Source organism: Geotrypetes seraphini, chromosome 15 (genome assembly GCF_902459505.1).
Source record: "Geotrypetes seraphini chromosome 15, aGeoSer1.1, whole genome shotgun sequence".
NCBI classification, from domain to species: domain Eukaryota; kingdom Metazoa; phylum Chordata; class Amphibia; order Gymnophiona; family Dermophiidae; genus Geotrypetes; species Geotrypetes seraphini.
This window is the reverse complement of record NC_047098.1, coordinates 44,599,731-44,626,979: the sequence shown is the minus strand read 5'-3', so window position 1 is coordinate 44,626,979 and position 27,249 is coordinate 44,599,731. Positions and strand designations below refer to the sequence as shown.

The 27,249-nt window shown below is 42.2% G+C and overlaps 1 protein-coding gene across 1 annotated transcript in view; it reads right to left on the bottom strand.

Moving 5' to 3' along the window:
• MED13 (mediator complex subunit 13) overlaps positions 1–27,249 on the bottom strand; it is a 432,233-nt gene that overhangs the window by 116,905 nt on the left and 288,079 nt on the right. The window contains exons 17-18 of the mRNA XM_033922821.1: positions 19,939–20,106; positions 848–1,071 (exon numbers count right to left, since the gene is read on the bottom strand). Coding sequence (XP_033778712.1) covers positions 848–1,071; positions 19,939–20,106 — 392 coding nt within the window. The remainder of the gene's footprint in view (positions 1–847; positions 1,072–19,938; positions 20,107–27,249) is intronic.

The following is a 27,249-nucleotide window of genomic DNA, read 5'->3' as shown; positions in this document are numbered from 1 at the left end:
GACAGAGGAAATACATGTACATAATAAAAATATGCAAACCATTTCAGCTGCAATGTAACACAAAGCTCTGTTTCTAGTAGTACTAAGTCAATTATTATTAAACCCCAAACAGTTGCAAAACATCATGTCCCCCTTACTTGTCTGAACTACATTCGCTCCTCCTTCAGTCCTCAGCCCCCAGCAGCACTCCCGCAATGGATGGCACAAGCAGTAACCCACATGCTGCACATGGCTGACCCAAAAGCCTTCTCTCTGACGTCAACTCTGACATCGGAGAGAAGGCTTCTAGGTCAGCCACTTACATGCAGCGCCTGAAACGCTGTGTGTGCCGCCCAAGGTTATCACAGGAGCGGAGGGAGGAGGAGGCGGGCAGGAACACGAGATCCTGGGTGGTAGCGGCAGCAGATGGACGGGCTGAAACTGGCGGCCAGACCGCATACCCCCAACAGACTGCTTGCATACCCCCTGAGTTGTGAATATTTACAAGTACAAATTCATCAAAAGTAGATCTGGCTGGATCAGTGAGCAACACACCCAATATGGTTGATCAGTTAACAAATCTGAAGATAAAGTATGTTTAACTTACAAGAAAAACAGACCTAAGAATGTGACTACAGTATTTACCTTAACTCTCAATCAAAAATGCATTAATTACATTATCAGCACAATTGTCATTAACACTGTTATACATGAAAATTTCTCAATGTCAATGAAATGGCTGTATCAAGAAAACATTCTTTGTAAAACTGTGTTTTGAGAATATCACTGAGTAAAAAATCCAGCAACATACCTTCTGTATTTATAAGGTAACTTAAATTATCTTTGAAGCTCTTTAAAAAACTCTTACCTCATAAATTGCAGTGAGGTCCCTGAAGAAGCTTTTTGCTGCATTCAGCAGGGCCTCATTCTCAGGACACACCACCACATAAGCAATGTCTCGTTGTGATCCATAGGGTTCCAGCATAAGCCTTTCCCAGTAAGGCAAGGCAAAAGGCGAGAGCACCAGAAAGTCATAATCATATCCCAGCAAAAATGTGGGAATTGGCAGTGGCTCTGGGGACTCATCTGTTCCTATGTAAGGAAACACAAAAAAATAAAAATAAAACCAAAACCAGGGCTGGAAAAAAGCAAACACCCCCCCTCAAAAAAAAAAAAAAAGTTACAATTTATTAAGTAAAAATGACTTCTATTTGTTCAATATAATTTACTACATTAAATAGAGCTAAGCATCTTTCACATTCATTTGAGACATTCAGATCAAAGTTAAAATGTTATTTACACCTTTGATACTGTGCTTTAAAATGCTGGTGACAGAATGCAACAGTTACTGTGATGATAGAATAAATTTCATGGAAAAGTACTCCTATTCAACAATAAAAATAAGTTGTTTTAAAATGAAACCAAATGCTAACACAATGTAGCATGAATCTAGTTTATCACAACCAGCATGCACAATCTGAAGGACGATGATGAATATGTTAAGAATATAACTATGAAGTAACACTTCTCAGAAAAGTGGACGACTTAGGGAACTATATGTTTTAAAAATGATTCCTCCTTATGATATCTGAAGTATCTTTTTTGATTGGCAATCTTGAGAGGTAGTGTTTTTGCAAACTTGACACTGTGCATTAAGTTCTGCAAGGGCATGTGCATAAATAGCTAATAAAAAAGTATGCAGAAGGCACGCATAGCATTCCGGCAAACTTTCTTTCCATAATATTCCAGCGTCTGAGCCTCCCTCTCTCAAGGATATCGATGAGCAATTTTTAGAATTCTCAGCTCTTCTGAGAGCAGATTTGACTACCACAGAATGGTGAGGAAGCTAAATCTTCTGAAATCCAGAAGCCTTCTGGACTTCATACAACAGACTCCCTTCTTATATATAGGCTATAGAGATATGGGAGGGTCTCCCACAGCTTCAACTGTACAGCCCTTCTGATGCTGAGCAAGGGCACCGTCACAGCTTCCTTTCAAGAGGCATCTAAGTCAAAGATGTCCAATATCTCGGCCCTGGGCTCATTCACCATTTCCAAATTGATTGGGATGGATTTAGCCATCTCCTGAACAAAATCAGAAAAGGAGAGCTCCTCAGGAGGTAACTTTCTTATAGAAATAATCCTCCCTGGATGTCTGAATATGTCTGCCTTGGTGTAAGGGCACTAAAAGACATAACATAACATTCCACCGTAAAGCTCTATGCAGTTTACAAAAATGAAAGTTATTATAACTGAATAGAGTAACTTAGTTTCCTATATACTTAGTGAACAGATATGTTTTCAAATGCCTCCTGAAATCTAGGTAACTATGCTTCTTCCCAAGGCGTTGAGGCATAATAATCAAGATCTTCAGCTTAGAAACAGTTTTTCCTTAAGTTCTTGATTTTTGAATTAAAATATTGGGCAAGGTCGTGTGCCGATGGCGGAGTAAAATGCACTAGCTGAGTGAAGCGAGATAAATCCAATATATTAGAAACCAATTTGAACAGTTCTTTGGCATTTATATTTGAAATACCTATTTTAGTTGAGTAAAATACCTTGCGTTTATCTTTTATTAGTAGTTTATAAATTTTAATTTTATTCCTCCAGTTATCATGGTCTGATTGTTTGCCTGTCTTCCGCCAAATTCTTTCTAACTGCCTTACCGATGGTTTCATTGTTAAAAGTTCGCTATCAAATCAATTTTTAGGCTTACAAGTATGATTAACCTGATGTTTTGGGGCAATTTCATCCAAAATGGATAAACTGAATTTATCCCAATGAAACCAAAATTCAGCTAATTCTTTAGCTTTTGGTAATTGTTCATATCATGTCCAAAATTCTCCTGGTTCAATAGGACCTCTTGAAATAAGCTCTTTATGAGTCACAGGTTGTATTTTAGATTATGAATATCTCCATACTAAACTAAAATAATAAGTGAAACGGTCTGACCAAAAATTTGGACACCACATGACCGTTTTCTAAAAGAATTGTCGGATTTAAAACATTTTTAGATGATAATGCGACTAAAACCAACTGATTACCTTTCTCATATGATTTGTGTAAAATTTGATAAAAAGTAATTAAGTGAAGATAGAAAGTTTTAAGATCCTTGATTTCTACATTGTCATCTTTCTCTAAATGCAAATTAATGTCTCCCACAAGTATGTTATATGGGGAAATCATAGAAACAGATGGCAGATAAAGGCCAAATGGTCCATCTAGTCTGCCCATCCGCAGTAACCATTCTCTCTTTCTCTAAGAGATCGTACTTGTCTTTCCCAGGCCCTCTTGAATTCAGATACAGTCTCTGTCTCCACCACCTCTTCTGGGAGACTGTTCCATGCATCTACCACCCTTTCTGTAAAAAAGTATTTCCTTAGATTACTCCGGAGCCTATCACCTCTTAATTTCATCCTATGCCCTCTCATTGCAGAGTTTCATTGCATAGGTTGGCAAGAAATTGTTAGAAAGAATATTTTGACTACAAAAGTTTAATAGTGGAAGCAAAGCCAGAGCCATGCGCAAACAAACACACCTGTCAAACTACTTGGAAAAAGTTAAACAGGATCTGGCAACCAGGAATCACACTGCTCAAAATGAAGTCGGGGTCAATAAATATGCAGTTGAAGTAACAGTAGTTGAAGTACAGAGAGACTTTATGATGTCTGCTGACACCATCAGATTGATTGCCAGTCTTCACAAACACTTTACAATTTTATTGAAAGCACTCTGGGACAGATCCAAGGTCTGGCAACTGGGAAAGTCGGTCTGTACACATGTGCCACCGAGGCTTCTGCCCATTGAAATAACTGGGCTTCCAATTTTAATTGAGCCCTCTCAGTTGTCTGTTAATGTATACCACTGCTGTGGCATTTTCCAAGAAAACCTGTCTGTTTTTTACATTTTATCTTCTAAGGGCACAGATGTGCACATTTTTAAAAAAATGGCCTGCTGTGCTAGTTTCCCCCCACCCTATCCTGACGACCCCGTTACCAAAAAGGAAGAGATTCCCACTCCCTCCTTCTGCAGCCACCCCTCACCTTCCCAACTTCCCTCCCCCATGCCAACCCCCCCCCCCCCCAAAGACTAAAAGAGGCAAGAGGGATGCCCACTCTCTCCTGCCTGAACTATAGTAACGTGATGCTAGGTTCCATGTTAGGAGTCACTGTCCAGGAAAAGGATCTAGGTGTCATCATTGAGGATGCACTGAAACCTTCAGCTCAATGTGTGCAAATAGAATGTTAGGAATTATTAGGAAAGGAATGGAAAACAAAGATGAAAATGTTATAATGCCCTTGTATCGCTCTATGGTACAACCGCGCCTTGAAAGATGATGGAAGCGCTGATTAAAGACAGCATTTGGGAACACATCGAAAAAAATGGGCAGCTATAGTCGAGCCAACATGGCTTCTGCAAGGGCAGGTCGTGCCTCACGAACTTATTATACTTCTTTGAGGGGGTGAACAGCCAGGTGGATAGAGGGGAATCCATAGACATCATTTACCTTGACTTCCAAAAAGCCTTCGACAAGGTACCACATGAAAGACTGCTAAGGAAGCTATGGAACCACGGGGTACAAGGGGAGGTCCACCGATGGATCAAAAACTGGCTGGCGGACAAGAAACAGAGGGTTGGAGTAAAGGGCTATTACTCAGATTGGCAAAGGGTCACGAGCGGAGTTCCACAGGGGTCGGTGCTGGGACCGTTCCTGTTCAATATATTTATTAACGACCTGGAGGCGGGAACAAAATGTGAGGTTATTAAATTTGCGGATGACACTAAACTATACAGCAGGGTCATAACCATGGAGGACTGTGAAGACCTCCAAAAAGATCTGACAACGCTGGAAGAGTGGGCCAAAAAGTGGCAAATGAGCTTCAACATAGGGAAATGCAAGGTCATGCATATTGGGAAAAAGAACCCGATGTTCACTTATAAGATGGGGGGATCACCGCTAGGGGTGAGCAACCTTGAAAGAGACCTGGGAGTGATGGTGGACACAACAATGAAGGCGTCGGCACAGTGCGCCACAGCCTCAAGGAAAGCGAACAAAATGTTGGGTATCATTAAGAAAGGTATCACAACCAGGACGAAGGAAGTCATCCTGCCACTGAATCGTGCAATGGTGTGCCCGCACCTGGAGTACTGTGTCCAGTACTGGTCGCCGTACCTCAAGAAAGACATGGCGGTACTTGAGAGAGTCCAGAGAAGAGCAACTAAGTTAATAAAGGGTATGGGGGACCTCCCATATACTGACAAACTGAAAAAGCTGGGGCTTTTCTCCCTGGAAAAGCGACGACTCAGGGGAGACATGATAGAAACCTTCAAGATCATGAAGGGCTTAGAAAAAGTGGACAGGGACAGATTTTTCAAACTAAGGGGAATCACAAGTACAAGGGGGCACTCAGAGAAATTGAAAGGGGAAAGGTTTAGAACAAACGCCAGGAAATTCTTTTTCACCCAGAGGGTGGTGGATACATGGAACGCGCTGCCAGAGGATGTGATAGGCAGAAGTACACTACAGGGCTTCAAAGAAGGTCTGGATAGGTACCTAGAGGACAAAGGGATTGAGGGGTACAGATAGGAGTAGAGGTAAGGTTATAGGGACAGGATTAGAGGTAAATTATAAAATTAGTCAGAGACCACTGTTCAGGCAGTGGGCCTGATGGGCCGCCACGGGAGCGGACCGCTGGGCAGGATTGACCTCTGGTCTGCCCCAGCGAAGGCAACTTCTTATGTTCTTATGTTCTAATACTATGTGGAGTTCCGGTCGCCACATCTCAAAAAACGAAGTAGCAGAATTAGAAAGTACAGAAAAGGGCAACAAAAAAAATAAAAGGGATAGGATGACTTCCCTATGAGGAAAGACTAAAGCGGCTAGCACTCTTCAGCTTGGAGAAGAGATGACTCAGGGGTGATACGATACAGGTTTATAAAATACTGAGTGGAGTTAAAGGGTAGGTCTGAATCATTTGCTTACTCTTACCAAAAATACTAGGACTAAGAGGCATGCAATGAAGATACTAAGAAGAAAATTTAAAACAGACCCGAGAAAATTTTTCTTCACACAATGTAGAATTAAACTCTGGAATTTGTTGCCAGAGAATGTGATAAAATCAGTTAGTTTGAATAACTGCCTAAAAGAGAAGTCCATAGGTCTTTATTGAGAAGAGCTAGGGAAATTCACTGCTTATTCCTAGGATAAATATCATAAAATCTGTTTTGCTACTTAGGATCTAGCTAGGTACTTGGGACCTGGGCTGGCCACTGCTGAAAACAGGATGTTGGGCTTGATGGACCTTTGTTCTGTCCCAGTATGGCAATTATTACGTTCTTAAAATCAGGACCCAACAGGTACAACTTTATCATAGTCTTGGCAATCTGCAGAATATTCCGTCAGCATCATGGTTATCTCTAGATGTGAAGGGGAAAAAATGGACTGTGTCTTAGAGCTGCTCATAAGCAAAATGTGAGCTGTGGGAATCTGCAGGAGTTCCAAATTTAATTCCCACAAAGATACTGTGATGACTTCCATCAAGACTGCTGGTTTGAAAAATTTGCACACTCCCTCTGTTCTTCAGCTGTTATCACCCACCTGAGACCTGGAATTCTCTTAACTTGAGGATTCACTCTGAGGGAGTAAAACCATGGACCCTGGCCTTCAGTCTTTCCAGTCCTTTACCGAATGGACCTCTGGTTCTTGCAATAAAGCTTTCCACAGGGGAACTGCACTTTGCAAAGGTAAACCCCCAAGCACCACCAGTGATGATACTCCAGACCATGCAAATGCTTTATCCTTCACATGAGCTTCAAACTTATAAAATCAGAGTCAAATTATTGACCTGTATCTCCTGAGGATCTCTGCAGAGGAACTTCTGGTACCCTCAAGTTCAGAAGCAACTCCGCATTTGTGTTTCACCGCTGATGCCAAATCGCCATTCAAGGGCTCTTGGTGGAATTTATGTCCCAAAAAAGAGCTTCCTACGACTCAAAGGCCCTAGAGGGCGCTCCTGCCCCTCCTCAAGTACCCTGTGGCACATAGCATATGGGACGCTCCTCAGCCATCCATCCAGCCTAAAACTGGCAAGACAGAGGGGTAGAGAGGCCTGGGGAAGCAATAAAAATCACTTATTAGCAAACAAAAAAAAAAAAGTGTTTTGAAGCAGATAAAGGCTTTTGAGATAAAATCCAAGATGGCTGCTGTGTCAGTGTTTTGGTGATAGAAAATGGCCCGGGAAAGATATAAAACTTGAAAAAATGAAGAAAAGAGGTTTCTGTACAGGAGGACCCAATAAGAAACCCCAGAGACCCTCAAAAGTCCAGTTTTCGAACCACCCCAAAGTCTCTCATAGGCAGTAATAGACTGTACTCAAAGAACTGTTTGGTGCAGTGCCTGCATCAGCTCACACTGCAGCTGGATAATGGAAAACATTTCTGCCCCAGACAAGCATATAGGATTCTTCATCCACTTGTCTCTTTAGGCTGTCTTTTAAACAGTCTTTGAGGGTCTGAAACTCTGAACCCCACTACTTCCTCACATGTCTTCAGGGGGAGGTACAAAGTCCACACCTGCTATAGTCCTCTAGACCAACATGGGGCCACTCAGACTATGCTCAAGTACCTGATAAATCAGGGGCAAGCTGAGCTCCCAGGGGAACATACCCTGAGCTATCCTATGAATTAGGACAGGCTGGCTACGTAGATGCCCTGTGAAAGGGTTTCCCCCCACCAGCAACAGCCTCTGATCCAGAGACTCCATCCTCTTCCAGTCAGAGCTGTCCCAGAAATCTGGGTAAACTCTGTAGCACCAGGAAACCTCAAAATTCAGATTAAAAAAAAAAAACAAATAATAAATCAAATGCAGAACAGAAGAAAACACACCTTCTCAGCTTGCTTGCAGAAGGAAAAACTGAGGAATTGAGATGCTGCCCAGTGACACAAGGAGGTGCAAAATGTAGATTATGCTCTCTGGAATCTTCGCAGGTAAAAAGAAATCCACTTGTCAAGCCTACTGTACCCTTTCACTACAAGTTAGTTCAACAAAGTTGTCAACAGGAAGAAAAGTAATAAGAGTGTACAGTGGCTGTAAATTCAATAGTTGCTGTTTGAAAAGGAGTATCCTCTGATGATTTAATTCACATATTTATTGGAAGATTTGAACTGACTAGAGATTGGATTTGAAAGAAAATTAAGATATGGTTGACCAGCTCAGATCAATGTAGGACTGGAATTATAGTATTCAGAAAATGACCTATTTTACAACCAAAAGCAACAGAAATTAAAAATCCGTTCAAGTATGTTCCTCTTATTCATCATGGTTCATAGGTTATATTCAACATTGGTTTCTGAAGTCAGTAATGGGGACATCAAGAGTGTAATTGGGAGTGAAAAGGAGATATTATGTACTTACCTTACTTGATAACAAGGCCGGAAGAGAGAGAGAGAGATGGTAGACAGTGGGAAATAAACAGACATATTGACAGTGAAAGGGAAGGTACAGAGGTGGAAGATGAATGGTGAACACAGAGAAAGAAGAAAACGTCAAAAGGGCTGGAGACCCTGGCGATCGAGTTAACAGAAGACAAACAGAAACCAGAGCCTGGAACCAACATGATTTGAATAATAAAATAACCAGACAACAAAAGGTAGAAAAAATAATTTTATTTTTTATTTTGTGATTACAATATATCAGATTTGAAATGTGTATCCTGCCAGAGCTGGTGTTAGTGAGCATGAGGAAAAGTTTAGGAACGCTAGGAGAGAAAAAGTCTTTTTCGTTTATTTTGATTACACCACGGTGCCGGCGTCTGGTCAGAGAGGGCAATGGGGGAGGGGGTGAAGAGGCTACAAAATAAACCCGCCAGGACATTTAAAAAAAAAAAAAAATGCCCAATTGGACAGGAAAAGTGAATCGTATCAAATAGAAAAATCAATTCAATGAGCCGAATCAAATCATGTTTCCCTGAATTGGGCAACAGTAGGCAGTAGGGGTGAAACTAGGAACTAAAAAATAACAAGCAACAATTAGATTTTTGTTCTCTCCACAACTGAGCAAGCCCTAGAATCGCTGGGTGGGAGATATAATATTTACTAGGGGTTGGGTTAGTTTTGGGTAGCTGCTGGTATCTGCTCTTTTCTTCTAACTTTGTGAACAGTAGGATCAATAAGGCATTTAAATAGAAAGATAGGAAAGGTCAGAAGGTTGTGGAAGCATGGATTATCTTGAACTGAAAATTTCCCTTTATTTTTTAAATTTACTTTCTCTTAGCAGCTCTGATATTGAAAGGGCTATGGTCGGGGATTGAACTGAATGACACAATGACAGAATTCATGACCGTTCCCGTTCCAGTGGATAACTGTGGAAAACCATCCCCATGTCATTCTTTAAGCAGAGAGGGAAGAATCAGAGTTTGAATGGGGCACAACCACTGACCCTCAAGCCTTGCATTGAAGAATGCTGGTATAGAAGAACTGAGGTTGAGATAAGACACTAAAGAATGACACAGAATGATTTCCAGCGGTTATCCGCAGGGACAAGAATAGTGATGAATTCTGTCACCATGTCATAGAAACATAGAAGATGACGGCAGAAAAGGGCTACAGCCCATCAAGTCTGCCCACTCTGCTTACCCACCCCCTGTCTATGCCCTAATGACCCGATTTCTTTATCTTGACCCTCGTAGGGATCCCACATGGGTATCCCATATATTCTTAAAGTCTGGCACGCTGTCTGCCTCGATCACCTGCACTGGAAGCTTGTTCCAATGATCAACCACTCTCTCTGTGAAGAAATACTTTCTGGTGTCGCCATGAAATTTTCCGCCCCTGAGTTTGAGCGGGTGCCCTCTTGTGGCCGAGGGTCCCTTGAGAAAGAAAATATCATCTTCCACTTCGACACATCCCGTGAGGTACTTAAATGTTTCGATCATGTCTCCCCTCTCCCTATATTCCTCGAGAGTGTAGAGCTGCAATTTGTTCAGTCTCTCTTCGTACGAGAGACCCTTGAGCCCCGAGATCATCCTGGTGGCCGTCCACTGAACCGATTCAATTCTGCGCACATCTTTACTGTAATGTGGCCTCCAGAATTGCACACAGTACTCCAGATGAGGTCTCACCATGGCCCTGTACAACGGCATTATGACTTCAGGCTTTCGGCTGACGAAACTTCTATTGATACAACCCAATATCTGCCTTGCCTTAGATGAAGCCTTCTCCACTTGATTGGCAGTTTTCATGTCTGCACTGATGATTACTCCTAAATCTCGTTCTGCTGAAGTCCTAGTTAAAGGTTCTCCGTTCAAGAAGTACGTCCTGCATGGATTTCCGCTTCCGAGGTGCATGACCTTACATTTCTTAGCATTGAAGCCTAGCTGCCAGGTTGAGGACCAACTTTCCAATGTAAGCAGGTCCTGTGCCATATAATTCTGTAAACTGCATTCACTTACTATATTACATAGTTTGGCGTCATCGGCGAATAGTGTTATTTTATCTTGAAACCCTTGAGTCAGATCCCCTATGAATATGTTGAAAAGGAGTGGACCCAGGACCGAGCCCTGCGGCACTCCACTGGTCACCTCCGATGTTTTAGAGAAGGTACCATTAACCACCACCCTCTGAAGTCTGCCACTCAGCCAATCATTGACCCATGCAGTTAGTGTCTCTCCTAACCCCATCGATTCCATCTTGCTTAGCAGCCTGCGGTGTGGAACACTGTCAAAAGCTTTACTGAAGTCCAGGTACACGACGTCCAAAGACTCTCCCAAGTCCAACTTTCTTGTTACCCAGTCAAAGAAGCTGATGCGATTGGATTGGCAGGACCTACCCTTGGTAAATCCATGCTGACTGGGATCCCGAAGATTCCCTTCATTCAAGATCGTGTCCAATTTGCTTTTAATTAGTGTTTCCATGAGTTTGCACACTATTGATGTGAGACTCACCGGTCTATAATTCGCAGCCTCTGCCCTGCAACTCTTTTTATGCAGAGGAACGACAATAGCTAATTTCCAGTCCAGGGGAACTTTCCCCTTACTTAGGGAGAGATTGAATAGCTCAGCCAACGGTTTCGCCAGGACATCGCTCAATTCTCTGAGCACTCTTGGGTGCAAATTGTCTGGTCCCATGGCTTTGTTCACCTTGAGTCTTGCCAGTTCACTGTAAACTTCACCTGGTGTGAACTCAAAATTCTGAAACGGATCTTCTGTGCTTTGTGTTGCCTTCAACTGCGGACCGTGTCCCGGTGCCTCACAGGTGAAGACTGAGCAGAAGTATTCATTCAGTAGTTCGGCTTTATCGGAATCTGCTTCCACGTAACTTCCGTCCGGTCTTCTAAGGCGTACTATCCCGCCTGTGTTCCTTTTTCTGTCACTAATATACCTGAAGAAGGATTTGTCCCCCTTTTTAATGTTTTTTGCCAGAATTTCTTCCACTCGAAGTTTTGCCTCCCTAACTGCCATTTTGACCGCTGTAGACCTGGTCCTATATTCTACTTTTGCCTCTCTTTTTGCTGTGCGCTTGTAGGAGAGAAACGCTTTTTTCTTCTCCTTAATGAGGTGCGAGATCTCCGCGGTGAACCATTGGGGTTTATTGTTTCTTTGTCGTTTATTTACTGATTTTATGAAGCGGCTAGTTGCTTCATGAATGGTTGATGTCATTCTCTACATGGAGAGTAGCACTGTTCTCATTCCTCACAAAAATTAAAAATATTTTTCCATTACATGCCACAGTAGGTAGAAATGGTGGGAAACTGGGCTATGTGAGCCTAGAGAAAAAACAGCAGCTGCAGTAGGAAAAGTCAATGAAATGTGGTCCTATGTGGGTTGTAAAAAAGCTCAGAGAAACTCTGAAGGGAAGGTTTTTAAACCTCCCTGAGAGAAGAGTTCACCTTCCAGTCATAGCAACTCAACAAGTTCATAGGGCACATTCAAAAAAACTCAAAAATGCAATAAAAGCTCAATGTTTTATAGTCTTTGTACTTTGAAATGAATATCTTCACTTTTTTACAGGGTAAACTGCCACCACAGGTTACTTAGCAAAGCAATATACAGAGCTAAGTAACCTGTGGTGGCAGTTTAAACTGTAAAAAAGTGAAGATATTCATTTCAAAGTAGAAAGACTATAAAACCTTGAGCTTTTATTGCATTCTTGAGTTTTTTTGAATGTGCCCTATGAACTTGTTGAGTTGCTATGACTGGAAGGTGAACTCTTCTCGCAGGGAGGTTTAAAAACCGAGTTTCATATCTCTGAGCTTTTTTACAAGCCACATAGGGCCACATTTCATTGACTCATTTATTATTGAAACCAGTTGCTTTACTATATCCAATACCTTTTCTGGTTTCTCCTTGTTTGATATATTCACCCTGAACCCATTGCTTGGCAGTAGGAAAAGTGGCAGAAGACCATTAATAGTATTGGGGATAGAGAAGAAGGAATATGCTTCCTCACAAACTCTTGTATGTTTCCTGGTTTGGCTCCCTGGCTTTCTTCTTGCTTAACTGCTGAATCTTTGCTCTTAATAAAACTCTACAACTGCCTCCCAGGTTTCAATGCAGATCCTTAAGCTGGATGCTTAATCCTCGTCTATCAGAGCAATATCCTGCAGGCAGCCCAGAATAGATAATTAAGCTGGATGCTTGTTCCTGGTCTACCAGAGCAATATCCTACAGGCAGCCCAGAGCACAATTGATTAGTATGAGTGGATGCTCCTATGCCTTGGGATGCTAGGAACATGTTCTTCCACTCAGCATGTAATCTTTGAGGTTTCAAACTGTGATCCTTGCTGGACTTCCAAAACTCAGGGTGACTATTTGGCAAAGAATCTGATGTGGACTCTGCAGGCAGAAAGGTGGCCATTGGTCTGGAACGTGAGTGCCAGGATAAGTGTTGCAGTGCAAAAGGGAATGAGTAACCTAGATAAGGGCGGATGAGAAATAAACAAACAAAACAGGAATGCGACTGGAGCCAGGGAGAGCAGAGCTAGGAAATGATCCAAGCCTGTGGTCAGTGGGAAATCACAAACTGAAGATGAGTTAAATCTACAAACAAAAGGAAGTCTCACCTGTACAGGAGAGTGAGTAGTAGAGAATGACATAGATACTGTTTCCTGCGGTTAACCACAGCAAACCATAGTAAAACCACAGGAAAGGAGAAAAATTTGGTCTGTTTAACGCCAGTGTTGGAGCAAGGCTTTTCACTGCCCTGCAGGAGTGGTAAAAAGCCTTGTTTCCACAGAAAAAATACAAATGCCGCAGGTCGACCCGGCCCCTCCATGCTTCCCACTCCATTACCCTCCTGCACCACACTATCATACCTTAGGACTGGAGCTTCAGTGACTTGCAGGCCTACTCAAGGGCTTTCGCTCAGCCGAGTCCCTCCTTCCGTTGTAGCTTCCAGTTTTCATGAAACCAAAAGTTACATTGAAAGGAGGGACTCGGCCGAAGGAACAGATCGACACGATCCCTCTATGCCTCTCCTCCCCACCTCACTTCCTGCTCCATGTTATCAGTGCCTCCATTCAAAGTAATCTCTGGTTGATTTATCTTTATTTCTAGAAAGTTCTCTTGAGGTGGTTACAGATAGAACCACTCTTTTGTTGACTCTAGCCTTGGAAAGAGATAGGGAATATGTTTTACGTCTATATTTCTGTCATATAAATGACAAATTTTTGGGCTCAAAAGTTTTTCCAGATTTAGCTCAGAAAATCCAGAGGCGTAGAAAGAAGTTATTGGCCTTCCTGGCCCTTGAGGCTACTTTTATGTTAAAAATTTCCAGCAAAATGTTTTATTTCCTATCAGAATAAAAATTTCCTCTTTTTTGAGCCTAAACAGTTATTAAATTTTTTAGGACCAAAAGAAGGGTTGGTTTCTTAGTCCATTGTCTACTGTCTATCGGCTGTAGGGTAGATAACCAGTGCCGTTACTCTAATTTTGAATATTTTGTTCAGTTTATTGAAATGTATTTTCTTTCTTGAATCTAATATTTGTGGACTAAATAGTTGATTATATTTCTAATATACACTTTGGTGTATTTATGTTAACTTTTTCTTTTTGTATATTCTGATCCTTTGTCAAGATTGTTATGCTTGATGAAAATGCAAAAGGGTATAAATAAAAATAATTTTTAAAAAAATTATGCATCATGTTGATGTCACCAAGCAGCATGGTCAGGTATGATTTAAGAACATAACGTAAGAACATAAGAATAGCCTTACTGAGTCAGACCAATGGTCCATCAAGCCCAGTAGCCCGTTTTCACGATGGCCAATCCAGGTCACTAGTACCTGGCCAAATTAGTGAACCTTTACCATCATTTGCCTAAATATAGTTGATAATTTTGCTTGTTGTCAGTGCCTGCTTTATGGCGGGCAAGAAACTGTGCCCGGATTTGCAAACTTGCTTCTCTTGTCAATGACAACACTACTCCAAAAACGCCTACCAATGGAACTTACAAAAGATACTAACAACAAGGCAGCAAAAGTCACAAGGTTCCAAGAGTGGTAACTTAAGAGCGAAAACCACTGTGCAAGTAAACACAACTTGACAAAATCTAACAATGAATAATTAATTAATGTGATAGGATACCCTCAGTGTGAAGGATCAGCGAAAGGAGAAATTCTCCAGCGCTTACTCAACAAGGTAGAGGCAACCATACCCTCACCTGCACACCATCATCGGGTACCGCATGTGTGCCTTAAATCAAAACGTGAATCAAAACACAATGCGATACCTAAATAAACACAAGTGTAATCGCTCAAAGAAACCACTCTGAGAATCCCCCAGCCAACTCCCCAAACAATGATGATGGACTTAGCTTTAAATAGTCTTCATAAATCAAACAGCGAGGATGGGGGGAAGATGATCAATACCCCCCTGGATACCAGGTGCAACCAAGCCCAGTTTCGGGAGCTCAGCGTCCCTTCATCAGGAACCCGTAGATGAGAAAATTCAATGGTATCAATCCAGGCCGGCTGGGAGGAGGGCAGAAATAACAGAGCGGGGCGCGAAACGCATTTAAAAGCCACAGAGAAAGTGACATCACGCATCAAACAGCCAGTCATAGCTGGAAGGGAGATTTGGAGGCAATTCTAAATGATCGTGTTCCACTCAATGCTGTCATTTAGTCCATGCGGATGTACACACTGTAATTGGAAAATCCAGAACTGTTCTCTCAGTTGAATATGGGCCATCTTGTCGCCCCTAAAGTCCCCTGGTAACTGTTCCAACACAAACCATGTGAGATCGTAAAAAGCATGGCCCTTGTCCAAACAATGAGGTACTAAAGAGGCAGATCTGGAAGCTGTATGAATCCTACTCTTATGTTCAGACAACCTGGTCTTAATTCTCCTGCTGGTCTGTCCTACATAGACCAGGTCACATGGGCACATAATGACATAGATCACCCACTGAGATTCGCACGATGTATGATGCTTCAGCTGATACTGCCGATGAGTTTGAGGATGCTGCCAACTAGAAATCGACAGCGTGTTGCAACACATATTACAATGACCACATGCCTTGTGGCCTCCTGAAGTGTTAGTAATCCGAGACACTGGAGATGTCAAAAAAATTTTTAGGTTTTTGGGACGGGAAAAGGGAATACGTGGGAAGTCCTTAAAAACGGGGTGAAAATCCAACACATGCTAATGTTGCCTAATGATGTTAGCCACTTGGTCAGCTTTATCAGAAAAAGAGATCACACAAACTTGGCAATCCGAAGATGGTCTCTGAACAGTGGTGAGTAAAAGATCAGGATTAGTGTAACGTGCTCTAAGATAGGCACGTCTTATAGTCCAATCCAGATAGCCCTGAGCTTTGAAATGTCAATGAGACACGCGGATCTTCAGTACACAAGATGGTGGCAGGGTCTGACTGCAATGTGCGGCCAAATTGCATGGCAGAGGAGAGCAGTTTGTGGCTCCTCGGATTCTGAAATCAATTTGTCTAGTAAGGAGGAGTTGAAAGCTTTTCTGTCTGGTATAAAACAAGACTTTAAAAGTTGATATGGAGGTTTTGCATAAAAAGCGATGATATGGGCAACGTTTGAATGATTTCGAAGAGGTCATAACACATGACCAAGAAATAATAGGGCTGCAACAATACTGAGGACTTGTTATTGAAAATTGATGACGGGGAAAATAGAGCCCGTCGCGACAATCTTAGGGCGCGGGGTGTGCCTGAATCCCTTATGGAACGAGAAGTATCGAAGCTAATGCAAATGGTATGTCATCACTTTTTGCGAGCTGTGGATCTGGAAGGGGATCTTCCGGAGTTTGAGTTTGAGAGAGTTCATAAAGCATTGGCCCCCATGCAGCCAGGAAGACCATGTAATCTTATTGCCTGCTTCTTGCGCTTTCCACAAAAAGAATGTATATTGCAAGCGGAATGGGTCATATTACCATGAAGGGCGCTAAAGTGGAGCTTTTTAATGACCTATCCTCCATAACGCTCCACCGCAGAAGGGAATGTTGCTTACAGGAGCATAACATCCGCTATAAATGGACCTACCCCTTTGGGCTTTCTTTTGCGGTGGACAATAAGCTACATCATGCTTCTTCGGCGAAGGAAGCACAGCATATTCTACAGCATGCCAAGCTTTGGACTGCGGAGGAAGGGAGACAGTGCTGAAGCCCCCTGGAACAGGTGTTGCGAGGGGCTTTGACTCAGAGATGGCACAGAGTTAATCAGAAGCGGCGCTTGCTGCACCTAATGGAGCAGCAGGATGGACAATCTAATACTTTGGAGGGAGTAGCCTGAGTGGACTCTAAGTTCAGCACTATGTGAACCTTTTCCCTCTTTTTCTTGAAATGGAGGCTTGTGGGGTTCTCCTATCTGGCATGTGACAGGGGCTGACCGGACATGTCTGCGAAAAACGTTATCTGTTCTGTCCTGGAAGTTTGGGGCCTTGTTCTCTCTATCTGTGGGTAGGTTGGGGGTGGGGGGTTTGTTGGAAATTAGGGAAGAGTGGTTACTGGGGAGGGTCTGCAGGGTGGGAGGAGAGGCAGTATGTGTGAATGGTGGGTATGCTAGCAGTCAGTATGTGTGTGGTCTAGGGCAGCTACTTGAGCCTTGTTTTCTTTACAGGTATGTCACCTAAGTTTCAGACTTATCTCTCACAGAATGTAAGGGGCTTGAACAGATAACATAGCCTTTATTTTAAGAAGGCAGAGAGAGCCAAGATGGCTAAAGGCTTTGTTCAAGAAATGCATCTTCTTCCCTGGGGGGAAAATATTTCACTCATAAGAAATACTCTACCTGTTATTTTGCATCCAATAGGATAAAATTTAAAACTAATGGGGTGGCTATTGTTTTTGCTCATTTTCTGTTCCCTGAGGTGAGGGAGGTGGTTCGTGATAAGGATGGGCGCTACCTTCTTTTGAAAGTGCGGCTGGGTGGCCAAGTGTATACCCTGTTAAACATTTATGCTCTGAACACCGATCAGGGAGCCTTTTTCCAACAACTGTCTGTCCTCTTACAAGATAAGGCAGAAGGGAAACCGATTGTGGGAAGAGACTTCAATTTGACTCTCAATACAGATTTAGACAATTCCTACCGTTCAGTCACATATGGGAAGGGACAGAGGAAGCAATGCCTTCAATTTTTGGAGGCTTGGGACTTGATTGATGTTTGGAGATTACAACACCCATTTGATAAGGATTATGCATACTATTCTGAGCCTCATTCTACTTATTCTAGAATTGATATGTGGATGTTGGGAAAGGATGTTCTTCCTGGGGTGGAAAAAACTGATATTGCAGCTCGGGTTTTGTCTTGCTTGGAATAAGAAATTTCAACTTGTGATACTTTAGGATTTTCATCTATCACTGGTGCTTTCACTACCCACATTGCTATTTTGAGATTGCTATACCTTATGGGGGGGAGGGTGGACTGAGGGGTGGTGGGGGTTGGGTAGTGAAAGGGGAATGCTTTAGGAATTATTTTGTTAGATTCGTAGACTCTTTTTAGGAGGCATTGTTTAGCTATGTACTGAAAAATGACAGTACATCGTAAGTGGAACCCATCGTATGTTGATTGTACTTTTATGGTTTTTTTGCTATTTTAAGGTACATTGCCTCTTTCATATTTTGTTTTATATGGGTCAATAAAATGTATAAACTTAAAAAAAATTATGCACCATTTTAACAAAAAAAAGTACATTTTTACAATTTCTTATAATACTTTCAGGCTAATGCAATGCCTAATTCTTAATATAAGCCTATTGCTCACATTATACCTTGCAGGATATAGTGTGGGCATGTCCAGGCATACATTCAGGGCAAGCTACATAACATCCATGGAAATGATGCAGTCTGGACATGCTTGTACATGGGTTTGATAGATGCTGCCTGAAAAGGCTATATAAAAGCAGTTCGCATACACGGATAATCTTCATTACATATCTGTCAGTTCGGGTGTATTTTGATGCTTCAAGACATATCACTGTCTATGTAAGTAACTTAATTAGTAAGCCAGTTCATTATTAATTGCTATAGGATGATTTGTGACCGCAGAAATGTCTCGCCAATGTTGCAACAGCTGTGATACATTCCGCTACATTTGAGGTGAGTACACACCTAAACCTCATAGACATACCATGACTCGACTTATTAAGAAAGCATATGAGCTATACTTCGGTTCAAGATTGGTGATCAAAACAAACCATGGGCTCCTCACATTTGTTATGCAAGATGTGCCGTCAATCTTAGAGCTTGGCTCCAAGGTACTCTGAAGTCAATGTCATTTGCTATCCCAATGATATGGCGAGAACAGAAGGACCACTTGACAGACTGACAAGCTGTTAATGCTGACCACAGAGCATCCCCAATCCCAGTTGACTCAGGATATAGAACATCATTCTGGAAATCAAACTAATGATCTTCTAACAAGGCACTGCTGCTTAGCTGCCAGACCAGCTCCTGCATTTTTTTAAAAAAATTTAAAGGTACAGTAACAAACCAACTGCCTCAGAGAGGTTCAGGAGCTTAGCAGTAATGACATCAATTTAAGACTTCTCATCTAGTAAAATGGCAGCAAGGTTATTCTTATGTTCTATACTGTGCATTTTACCATTTACAAAGAATTAAACTTGAGCAAAACAACCAGTTTCAATAGGATTCATCTAAAATAACAACATGTAGGTCATTTGTTCCATCAATATCCAAATTGTTTCTTCAAGTATACAGTGGTGCCTCGCATAACGGACGCCTCGCACAGCGAACGCTGCGCATAACGAACTTTTTGTCTTGCTCCCTATAACGAACTTCGTTTCACACAACGAAGTCGCCCGAGGGGCCCGGGGGGGGGCGGAACTACTCTCGCCGCTTCCTAATGTGAGCCGGGAACAGCAGCACCCTCCTGTCTGAATGCAGTGTTCCATCATCTCCCTCCACCTTACCTTAGATGCCGAGTTTTCCGGCTTTCTTTTTCGGCCAGCCACACACTTTCAAAGAGCAGCACATGCGCGCATGCTCTGTTGTTCAATCTTCTCCTCTGACGCAACCGGAAACCGGAAGTTGCAGGAGAGGAGAACATTGATCAACTCCAGCAGCTGCGCGTGCACAGCTTTTTGAAAGCGTGCGGCTGGGTGAAAAAGAAAGCTGGCAAACTTTGCATATAAGGTGAGGTGGAGGGAGGGAAATGTAGGGCTGCAGAACGAATTATTTTGTTTTACATGTATTCTTATGGGAAAACAGGGCTGCAGAACGAATTATTTTGTTTTACATGTATTCTTATGGGAAAACGCGTTTCACACAACGAACTTTTCGCATAACAAACTTGCTCCTGGAACGAATTAAGTTCGTTGTGTGAGGCACCACTGTACATAGATATAAACTGAAATGCTTAAAAGATCTATACATAAAAGTCAGGATATACAGAGTAATCATTATACTTTGCACATCCCAAAGCATAGCATCTGAACTAATAGCAGGTCTATTCCAACAAGTTACTCTCTACAAATGATTTACCATAGCTGCCTCGACCAGCCATTTTATGAAACTGTTGCCATGTGAGGGGACCCTGCACACCCCAAGATCTGACTGTACGTTTTTTCTGAATTGCATCCTGCAAAATGGGCTGCAAGGACAGAAGCATACGAAGAATATCCTGGGAACACTGCATGCTCAAGTCCACAACTGCAAAGAAGAAAAATACTGTTAGTATTTACACCAAGCATCAGCTAATGCTGTACAAGATTCAAATGGACAGAAATCACTTGTAGATTGTATCACTTATTTTTAAATCAATGTTACAGCAATTTCAATACCCAATAGATTTACTCCTCAAGGCTAAGAGCAGCAATATTTGATCCAAAACTGTATTTCTCAATTATGGTTTTCTAAGATGTCTTAATATTTACAACATAATAGACCTTCCTTGTGGAACTCACTACCTGCTAATATCAGTAATATGACTATTTATTTGGGTTTCTGTAAAGTACTAAACACCTGGATTTTTGAAAACAATTTGTATTAACTTTTATTGTTTGTATAGATTTAACATATAAAACTTTGTGTTTTTTTATAGGAAAGTTTACAAAATACAATAATTTTTTTTGTTCACCACTTTAAAACTTTGGTATTAAGTCAATAAATCCAGTCCAAACAAGAAATAAATTGGTATGAAATAGCTTCTGGAAATTTATCAACAGTTTTCAATAAGAAAACAATATAATAAAAATTCTTACATTCCATTACTATCCCAGAAAGGTACAATGCAGATCACATAAAAAGGAGACTAGAACCCTAAGAAATACAGTAATCAGTTTAGTATCTTATAATTAATTCTGAAATTTCTGAAAAAATAATGTCTTCATACTCTCGAAATCTCCTATAATCACAGTTCAACCAAACAGATGAAGGAAGCGAGTTCCAGCAGTGTGTGGCTTGGTATGAAGAGGAAATGGATAAATTTTGTAGATTTCATGCCCATCACTGAGCATTCTTGCTGACCAACTAAGTTCTATAAGTACTGTAGTTCTATATATTTGAAGCTCTTTCTCAAGAGTTTGTTCTTAAAAACGTTTCATCCAATTTCTACAAAAGACCATAATAAACCACAATTAAATTTTATGACATAATGCAGAACTTACAGTAAGGGCAAATAGCACAATGTACAAATCTATAGTGCTGGTTCTCTTAATCATAGATATCTAAACCTATCAGGGTACACAAAGTCAGTACAGTACTATTACACGAGAAAAGGGAAGACATGCTGCAAGAAAGCCACTGCAAAGAAAAAGTCTCATTGCTTTTGGTAATTCTTGTTAACAGTAACCTACTTAGTTTTAATATAAAGATAAGATGTAATATTCATTCCTACATCTCCTAGAATGAACAGTGTAAACAAGTGAAAGTTTAGGTTCTTTCTTGTAAATCCACACTTTATTCCGGGATCAGTGGTTTATTTCCATCTACCCGCTAGGACTTTGTAGGAAGCCTGAAACTTCAGAGGCTTAAACCCTTCCCCCTCTTGCCTCATCACTCTCCCTGTGAACTTCAGTTAGTCTTAAAGCAGCCAGGAACAGTTAGTTATTTTATTTGATATACCACCATTTTTAACAAAAAGTCAAATCAAAGTGGTTTATAAAAAAAATAAAAGAAATGGGCAATAATTAAAATTGATAAAAACAAACAAGGAAAATGGACAAATTAACTAAACTGGATTCAAGTAGGCAAACAAGTGCAGGAAAGGTTTACAATATCATAAGGAAAAAACAAACAGGATAAGAATTAGAGGAGGGTAGGTTAAAATGCAGAAAGAAGAAATAAATCAAGAATTAATAAGCTAAGATATTGATTTCCAGATCACAAATAACGAGAAAAAGTTGTAAAGTGTCAGACTGTTAAGAACAAGGTTAAAATATAATTTTGAAATAAGTTTTCAATCGAGACTTAAATGACTTAAGAGATTTTTCAGATCACAAATGTAACAGAAGAGAGTTCCAAAGTGTTGGTGCAATTACAGAGAAATTCGAGTCTCTGTAATGTAGAATCTCTGTAAATGTCCATAAACATCTGTCTGAAAGATGGAATAGACAGTAAGTGCTGGTGGGAGGAATGCAGGACCCTTTTAGGTGAATATGGAATCAAATTAGTAGACAAAACATCTGTAGAGGATAACAAGAGACAAAGGCGAACGGGGACACTCCCCGACAAATAAGTCAATTCTGTTCATATCAACAAATACAACAATGAGAAACGAGAGAACAGGTCATAAAACATTATAAACCTGAATGACAAAACAGAGCTACAAAGAAACACAGCCTGCACTGTCAGAAAGGGATGCCTGAAATAGGGACAACCCCCCCCCCCAAACTAAGTGCTAAACCCATTCTGATGGCATAAAGGCTGGTCAGAAAACAGAAATCTAGCTTACCACTGCATATAAAGGCATACTATTGGCGAATCAGCAAAGTATAGGGCGGGTTCCAGGAATAAAGTGTGGATTTACAAGAAAGAAGATTAGCAAAGTTAAGAACCTAATCTTTCAAACAATCTCACTTTATTCTGGGACCAGTGGGATGTAACAGAGAAGTCCTGAAAATTCAGGGTGGGACTGATGAGCCCATTGCCAAAACAGACACACCAAAAGCAGCATCCATCTTGGCCTCCATATCGATCCTGTAAAACTTGGTGAACTTATGCAAGGAGGACCAGGTAGCGACCCTGCAAATCTCGAACAGAGAAACAGCTGACGACTCTGCCCAAGAGGACGAAACATCTCTGGTAGAATGAACCTGCCCCACTGGGGGGGTTCTTTCTGGCCGCCACATATGCCACGGAAATGGCCATATGGATCTACCTGGAAATGGTGGCCTTAGAAGTTGGCCAACCCTTGTGGGCAGGAACCGCCAGAACAAACAGGTGGTCGGAAAGGCGAAACTCATTGACCTCCAGATACTGCAACGAGATCCTGCGCGTGTCCAAGGACCGCAATACCTGGTCCTGCTTCCTCGAACCAGAGGAAGCAAAAGCAGGAAATTGGAGTTTCTGATTCTTGATGATAGAAAGTGGAAACCACTTTGGGAAGAAAGGAACAGATCCATAAGGCATGCCTGCTCCAGAGGATGAGCCAGAGAAAAGAGAACCAGGTTAAGATTCCAAGTTGGACAGGGAAAATGCATCAGAGGCTGAAGCTGCAGAAGATGAGCCACATCTGGATGAGCTGCCAAAGAGCCCCTCAGAGAAGGAAGACCCATACATGAAAGACCAGCACTGCACCCAGAGAGAAGCTACCGCTAGGCCCTTCTTCAGGCCATCCTGCAGGAATTCCAGGATGTGAGGGATCAATGAACAGATGGGTCCACTTGTCGCAGGCCGTACCAGGCCTGATAACATCTCCAAGCCTTCGCATAGGCAGCCACTGTTGATTTCCTTTTGCTGTGTAGCATCAGGGCAATCATAGCCGAAGAATAGCCCCAGCTAGTGAAGGCCGCGAGGTCAAGAGCCAAGTGGTAAGACCAAAACAGTCTGGATTCTGCATTGCAATCAGATTCTGCATAAATAGACAAGAAAGACAAGGTAGCCAGAGTCCCCGATTCTGTTAAAGTTGCACCAAGTCAGTATACCACGGCTGCCTTGGCCAATCGGTTATGACCAAGATCATTGGACTTCTGTGGGCTGCTATCCGTCTTAACAGACATCCTATCATGAGCCACAGAGGGAAAACATATAGGAGACTTTCACATGGCTAGTGAGTGTCCTTCGCTGCCGGCCTCATAACAGTGACTGAAAAACCGATCTGCTTTCTTCTTGGCCACAGTCTAAATGAGATCAAAAGTGGGATGCCCCTACTGATCTACCATGCAATCGAACACTCTTTGAGACAGAATGTACTCCCTGGGTCCAGAGACTGACAACTGAGAAAATCAGCTTGAATGTTGTCCACTCCTGCCACGTGCACCACTGATAGTGTGTCTCTGCCCATCAGAAGAGAAGCTGAGCCTCCACACTCAGAGAGGGACTCCTCGTGCCCCCCTGCTAATTGACATAAGCCACCGACGTGGCATTGTCCGAGAGGACACAGATGGCTCGAAGATGGAGACAACTCTCAAAGTGGAGAAGAGCAAGCCAAATTGCCCAAAGCTCCAAGCAACTGATAGACCACTTGTGCTCTGAGGGCGCCCACTGGCCCTGAACAGGGAAGGTCATACACACCGCTTGCTAGCCTTTGATACTTTAATCCGTAGACAATTACCCAAACTGAAATCTGGAGTGGAAGGCCCCTGGATAGCAAGAGGGGTCACAACCACTGTGCAAGACTAAACCATGCCACGGTTATCCAGGGCAGGGGTGCACGTAATGGGTGCCGCTGGAGGTTCCAGTGCAAAAGCAGAGCATCCTACAGCGGACACAAATGGGCTCTGGCCCAAGGAATCACATCTATCATTGCCACCATGGTCCCCAGAACCTGGAGGTACTGCCAAACCATTGGGACCAGAGTGGTCAGAAGGTCCCTGATAACCTGTCAAAGCTTCTCCTTATGGAAGACAGGCAGGAACACAATGTTCTAGCCCGTGTGAAGTCGAACTCCCAGGTATTCCAGATCCTGTGTCAGCTCAAGATGACTCTTCCTAAAGTTGATCACCCAGCCCAGGTGTTGCAGCAACTGCACCACCTAATGAACAGACCAATGCCCCTTGGACTGCGAGGGAACTCTGATCAACCAGTCGTCCAGATATGGGTGAATTAGGACACCCTGGGTACAAAGATGGGCTGCCATCAGCACCATCACTTTGGTGAAAGTCCTGGATGCTGTTGCCAACCCAAAGGGCATCGCTGCAAACTGGAAATGCTGCCCTAACACATAGAATCTCAGATACATCTGGTGGGCCGGAAAAATGGGAATGTGGATACACGCCTCCATCAGATCCAGGGAGACTAGAAACTCCCCCGGCATCATTGATGCTATCACTAAGCGCATCATCTCTTTGTAGAAGCAATGTACTTCATAAGAACATAAGATTAGCCTTACTGGGTCAAACCAATGTACTTCATAAGAACATAAGAATAGCCTTACTGGGTCAAACCAATGTACTTCATAAGAAAATAAGAATAGCCTTATACTGGGTCAAACCAATGTACTTCATAAGAAAATAAGAATAGCCTTATACTGGGTCAAACCAATATACTTCATAAAAAAATAAGAATAGACTTATACTGGGTCAAACCAATGTACTTCATAAGAAAATAAGAATAGCCTTATACTGGGTCAAACCAATGTACTTCATAAGAAAATAAGAATAGCCTTATACTGGGTCAAACCAATGTACTTCATAAGAAAATAAGAATAGCCTTATACTGGGTCAAACCAATGTACTTCATAAGAAAATAAGAATAGCCTTATACTGGGTCAAACCAATGTACTTCATAAGAAAATAAGAATAGCCTTATACTGGGTCAAACCAATGTACTTCATAAGAAAATAAGAATAGCCTTACTGGGTCAAACCAATGGTCCTTCAACCCCAGTAGCCCATTCTCACAGTGGCCAATCCAGGTCCTTAGTACCTGGCAAAAATGCAAGGAAAAGCAACATTCCATGCTACCAATTCAGGGCAAGCAGTGGCTTCCCCCATGTCTTGTTCTGGAAAAGTTCTATGGCTGCAATATTGAGTAATCTATGGACTGTGGCCTGAACCCAAAATGCCTTCTCGGGGCAGCCCGCCATAGAATCCCGAAAATACTCGGTCAGGCCAGAGAAACTCCAGTTTGTAGCCAACCCTGAGAACCTCCAAGACCCATCAGTCAGAGGTAATGGTCTGCCATTCCGCCAGAAAAGCCAACAACTGCCCCCCTATGCATGGAGGGAGGAAACACCAGCATGGCACCAGAACTGCTTCTTGGCAGGAGTCATCAAACGACTCTCCACAGATGGCTAAAGCTGAGAACCTTTAATGATAGAAAAAGCAAGAAACCTCTCAGAATGTATATTCAATGCCAAAGGAATAGGTTTCGAAACCACAACTTAAAAGTTCTTTCTGTTTTGAGAGGAAAAGGTCTCAGAAATCCTGCTCTGTTCAATGAATGAACATTGAGGTATCAATGCAGGAAGGATTCTCGTTCATCGACCAAAACCTGGCACCATTTTGTGGAAATTATTGCTATAGCTGCAAACATCTCCATAAAACCCCCCCGAGAAAGCCATTAGCGATGGCGAAACAGGCCCCATCGGGCGAATATTTGACTGCACAAGGCACTTTACACTAAGGCACTTTTTAAAGAAGTCTCAAGCTAAGTGCACTTTTATTGATATTTATTGATTCGTAGAACAGAAAGTAAAAACAAAAAATAAAAAATATTAATGACTTAAATGAATGAGTGAGAGGTTTTTGGTCGATGAACGAGAATCCTTCCTTCACTCATTGAACAGAGCAAGATTTCTGAGACCTTTTCATCTCAACACAGAACTTTTAAATTGTGGTTTCGAAACCTATTCCTTTGGCATTGAAGTTGAGAACCGCCAAAGCGCAGTCTGGCGGATGAAGAGGTTCTCTGGTCCTTGGAAGGGCCCGAGTATGGATGAGAGAGTTTTAAGTTTAAGTTTTTTAAGTTTATTAGGATTTTATATACCGCCTATTAAGGTTATCTAAGCAGTTTACAATCAGGTACTCAAGCATTTTCCCTATCTGTCCCGGTGGGCTCACAATCTATCTAACGTACCTGGGGCTATGGAGAATTAAGTGACTTGCCTAGGGTCACAAGGAGCAGCGCGGGGTTTGAACCCATAACCCCAGGGTTCTGAGGCTGTAGCTTCAACTACTGCGCCCCAAACCTCTAGAAGGACGCAATCTATTTACAGGCAAGCAACTTGAGCTTGCGATCCTGCACACTGGCCATCGGATCATCCAGACCCTGGCCAAGCAATAGCTGCCACTTAAAAACAATATGGACTAGAGGTCAATATGGACTAGAGGTCAACTAAACCCTGAAGAATTCTGGTCCCATTACAACCCAACACCCATCACAGACCGAAACCCCAACTTCATCCCAGGTTGGAATAACTTCAGCATCCAGATTCTAAACGACTTGGCTCCACTGAAACCTTGCAAGAAAAAACACCGCTCATCTGCCAACTGGTTTGACGCCAACCTTCTAGCTCTGAAACGAGAAGTGCGCAAGCTAGAAAGAATTTGGTGCAAATCCGGCACAGACATTGACAGACACTCCTGGCGAAAAAAAGTTATTGAATACAAAAGAATGATCAAAGAGAAACGCGCCAAATACTACGCCCAATCAATCAATCCCTGAACAGCAATAAACTCTTCACACTAGTCAA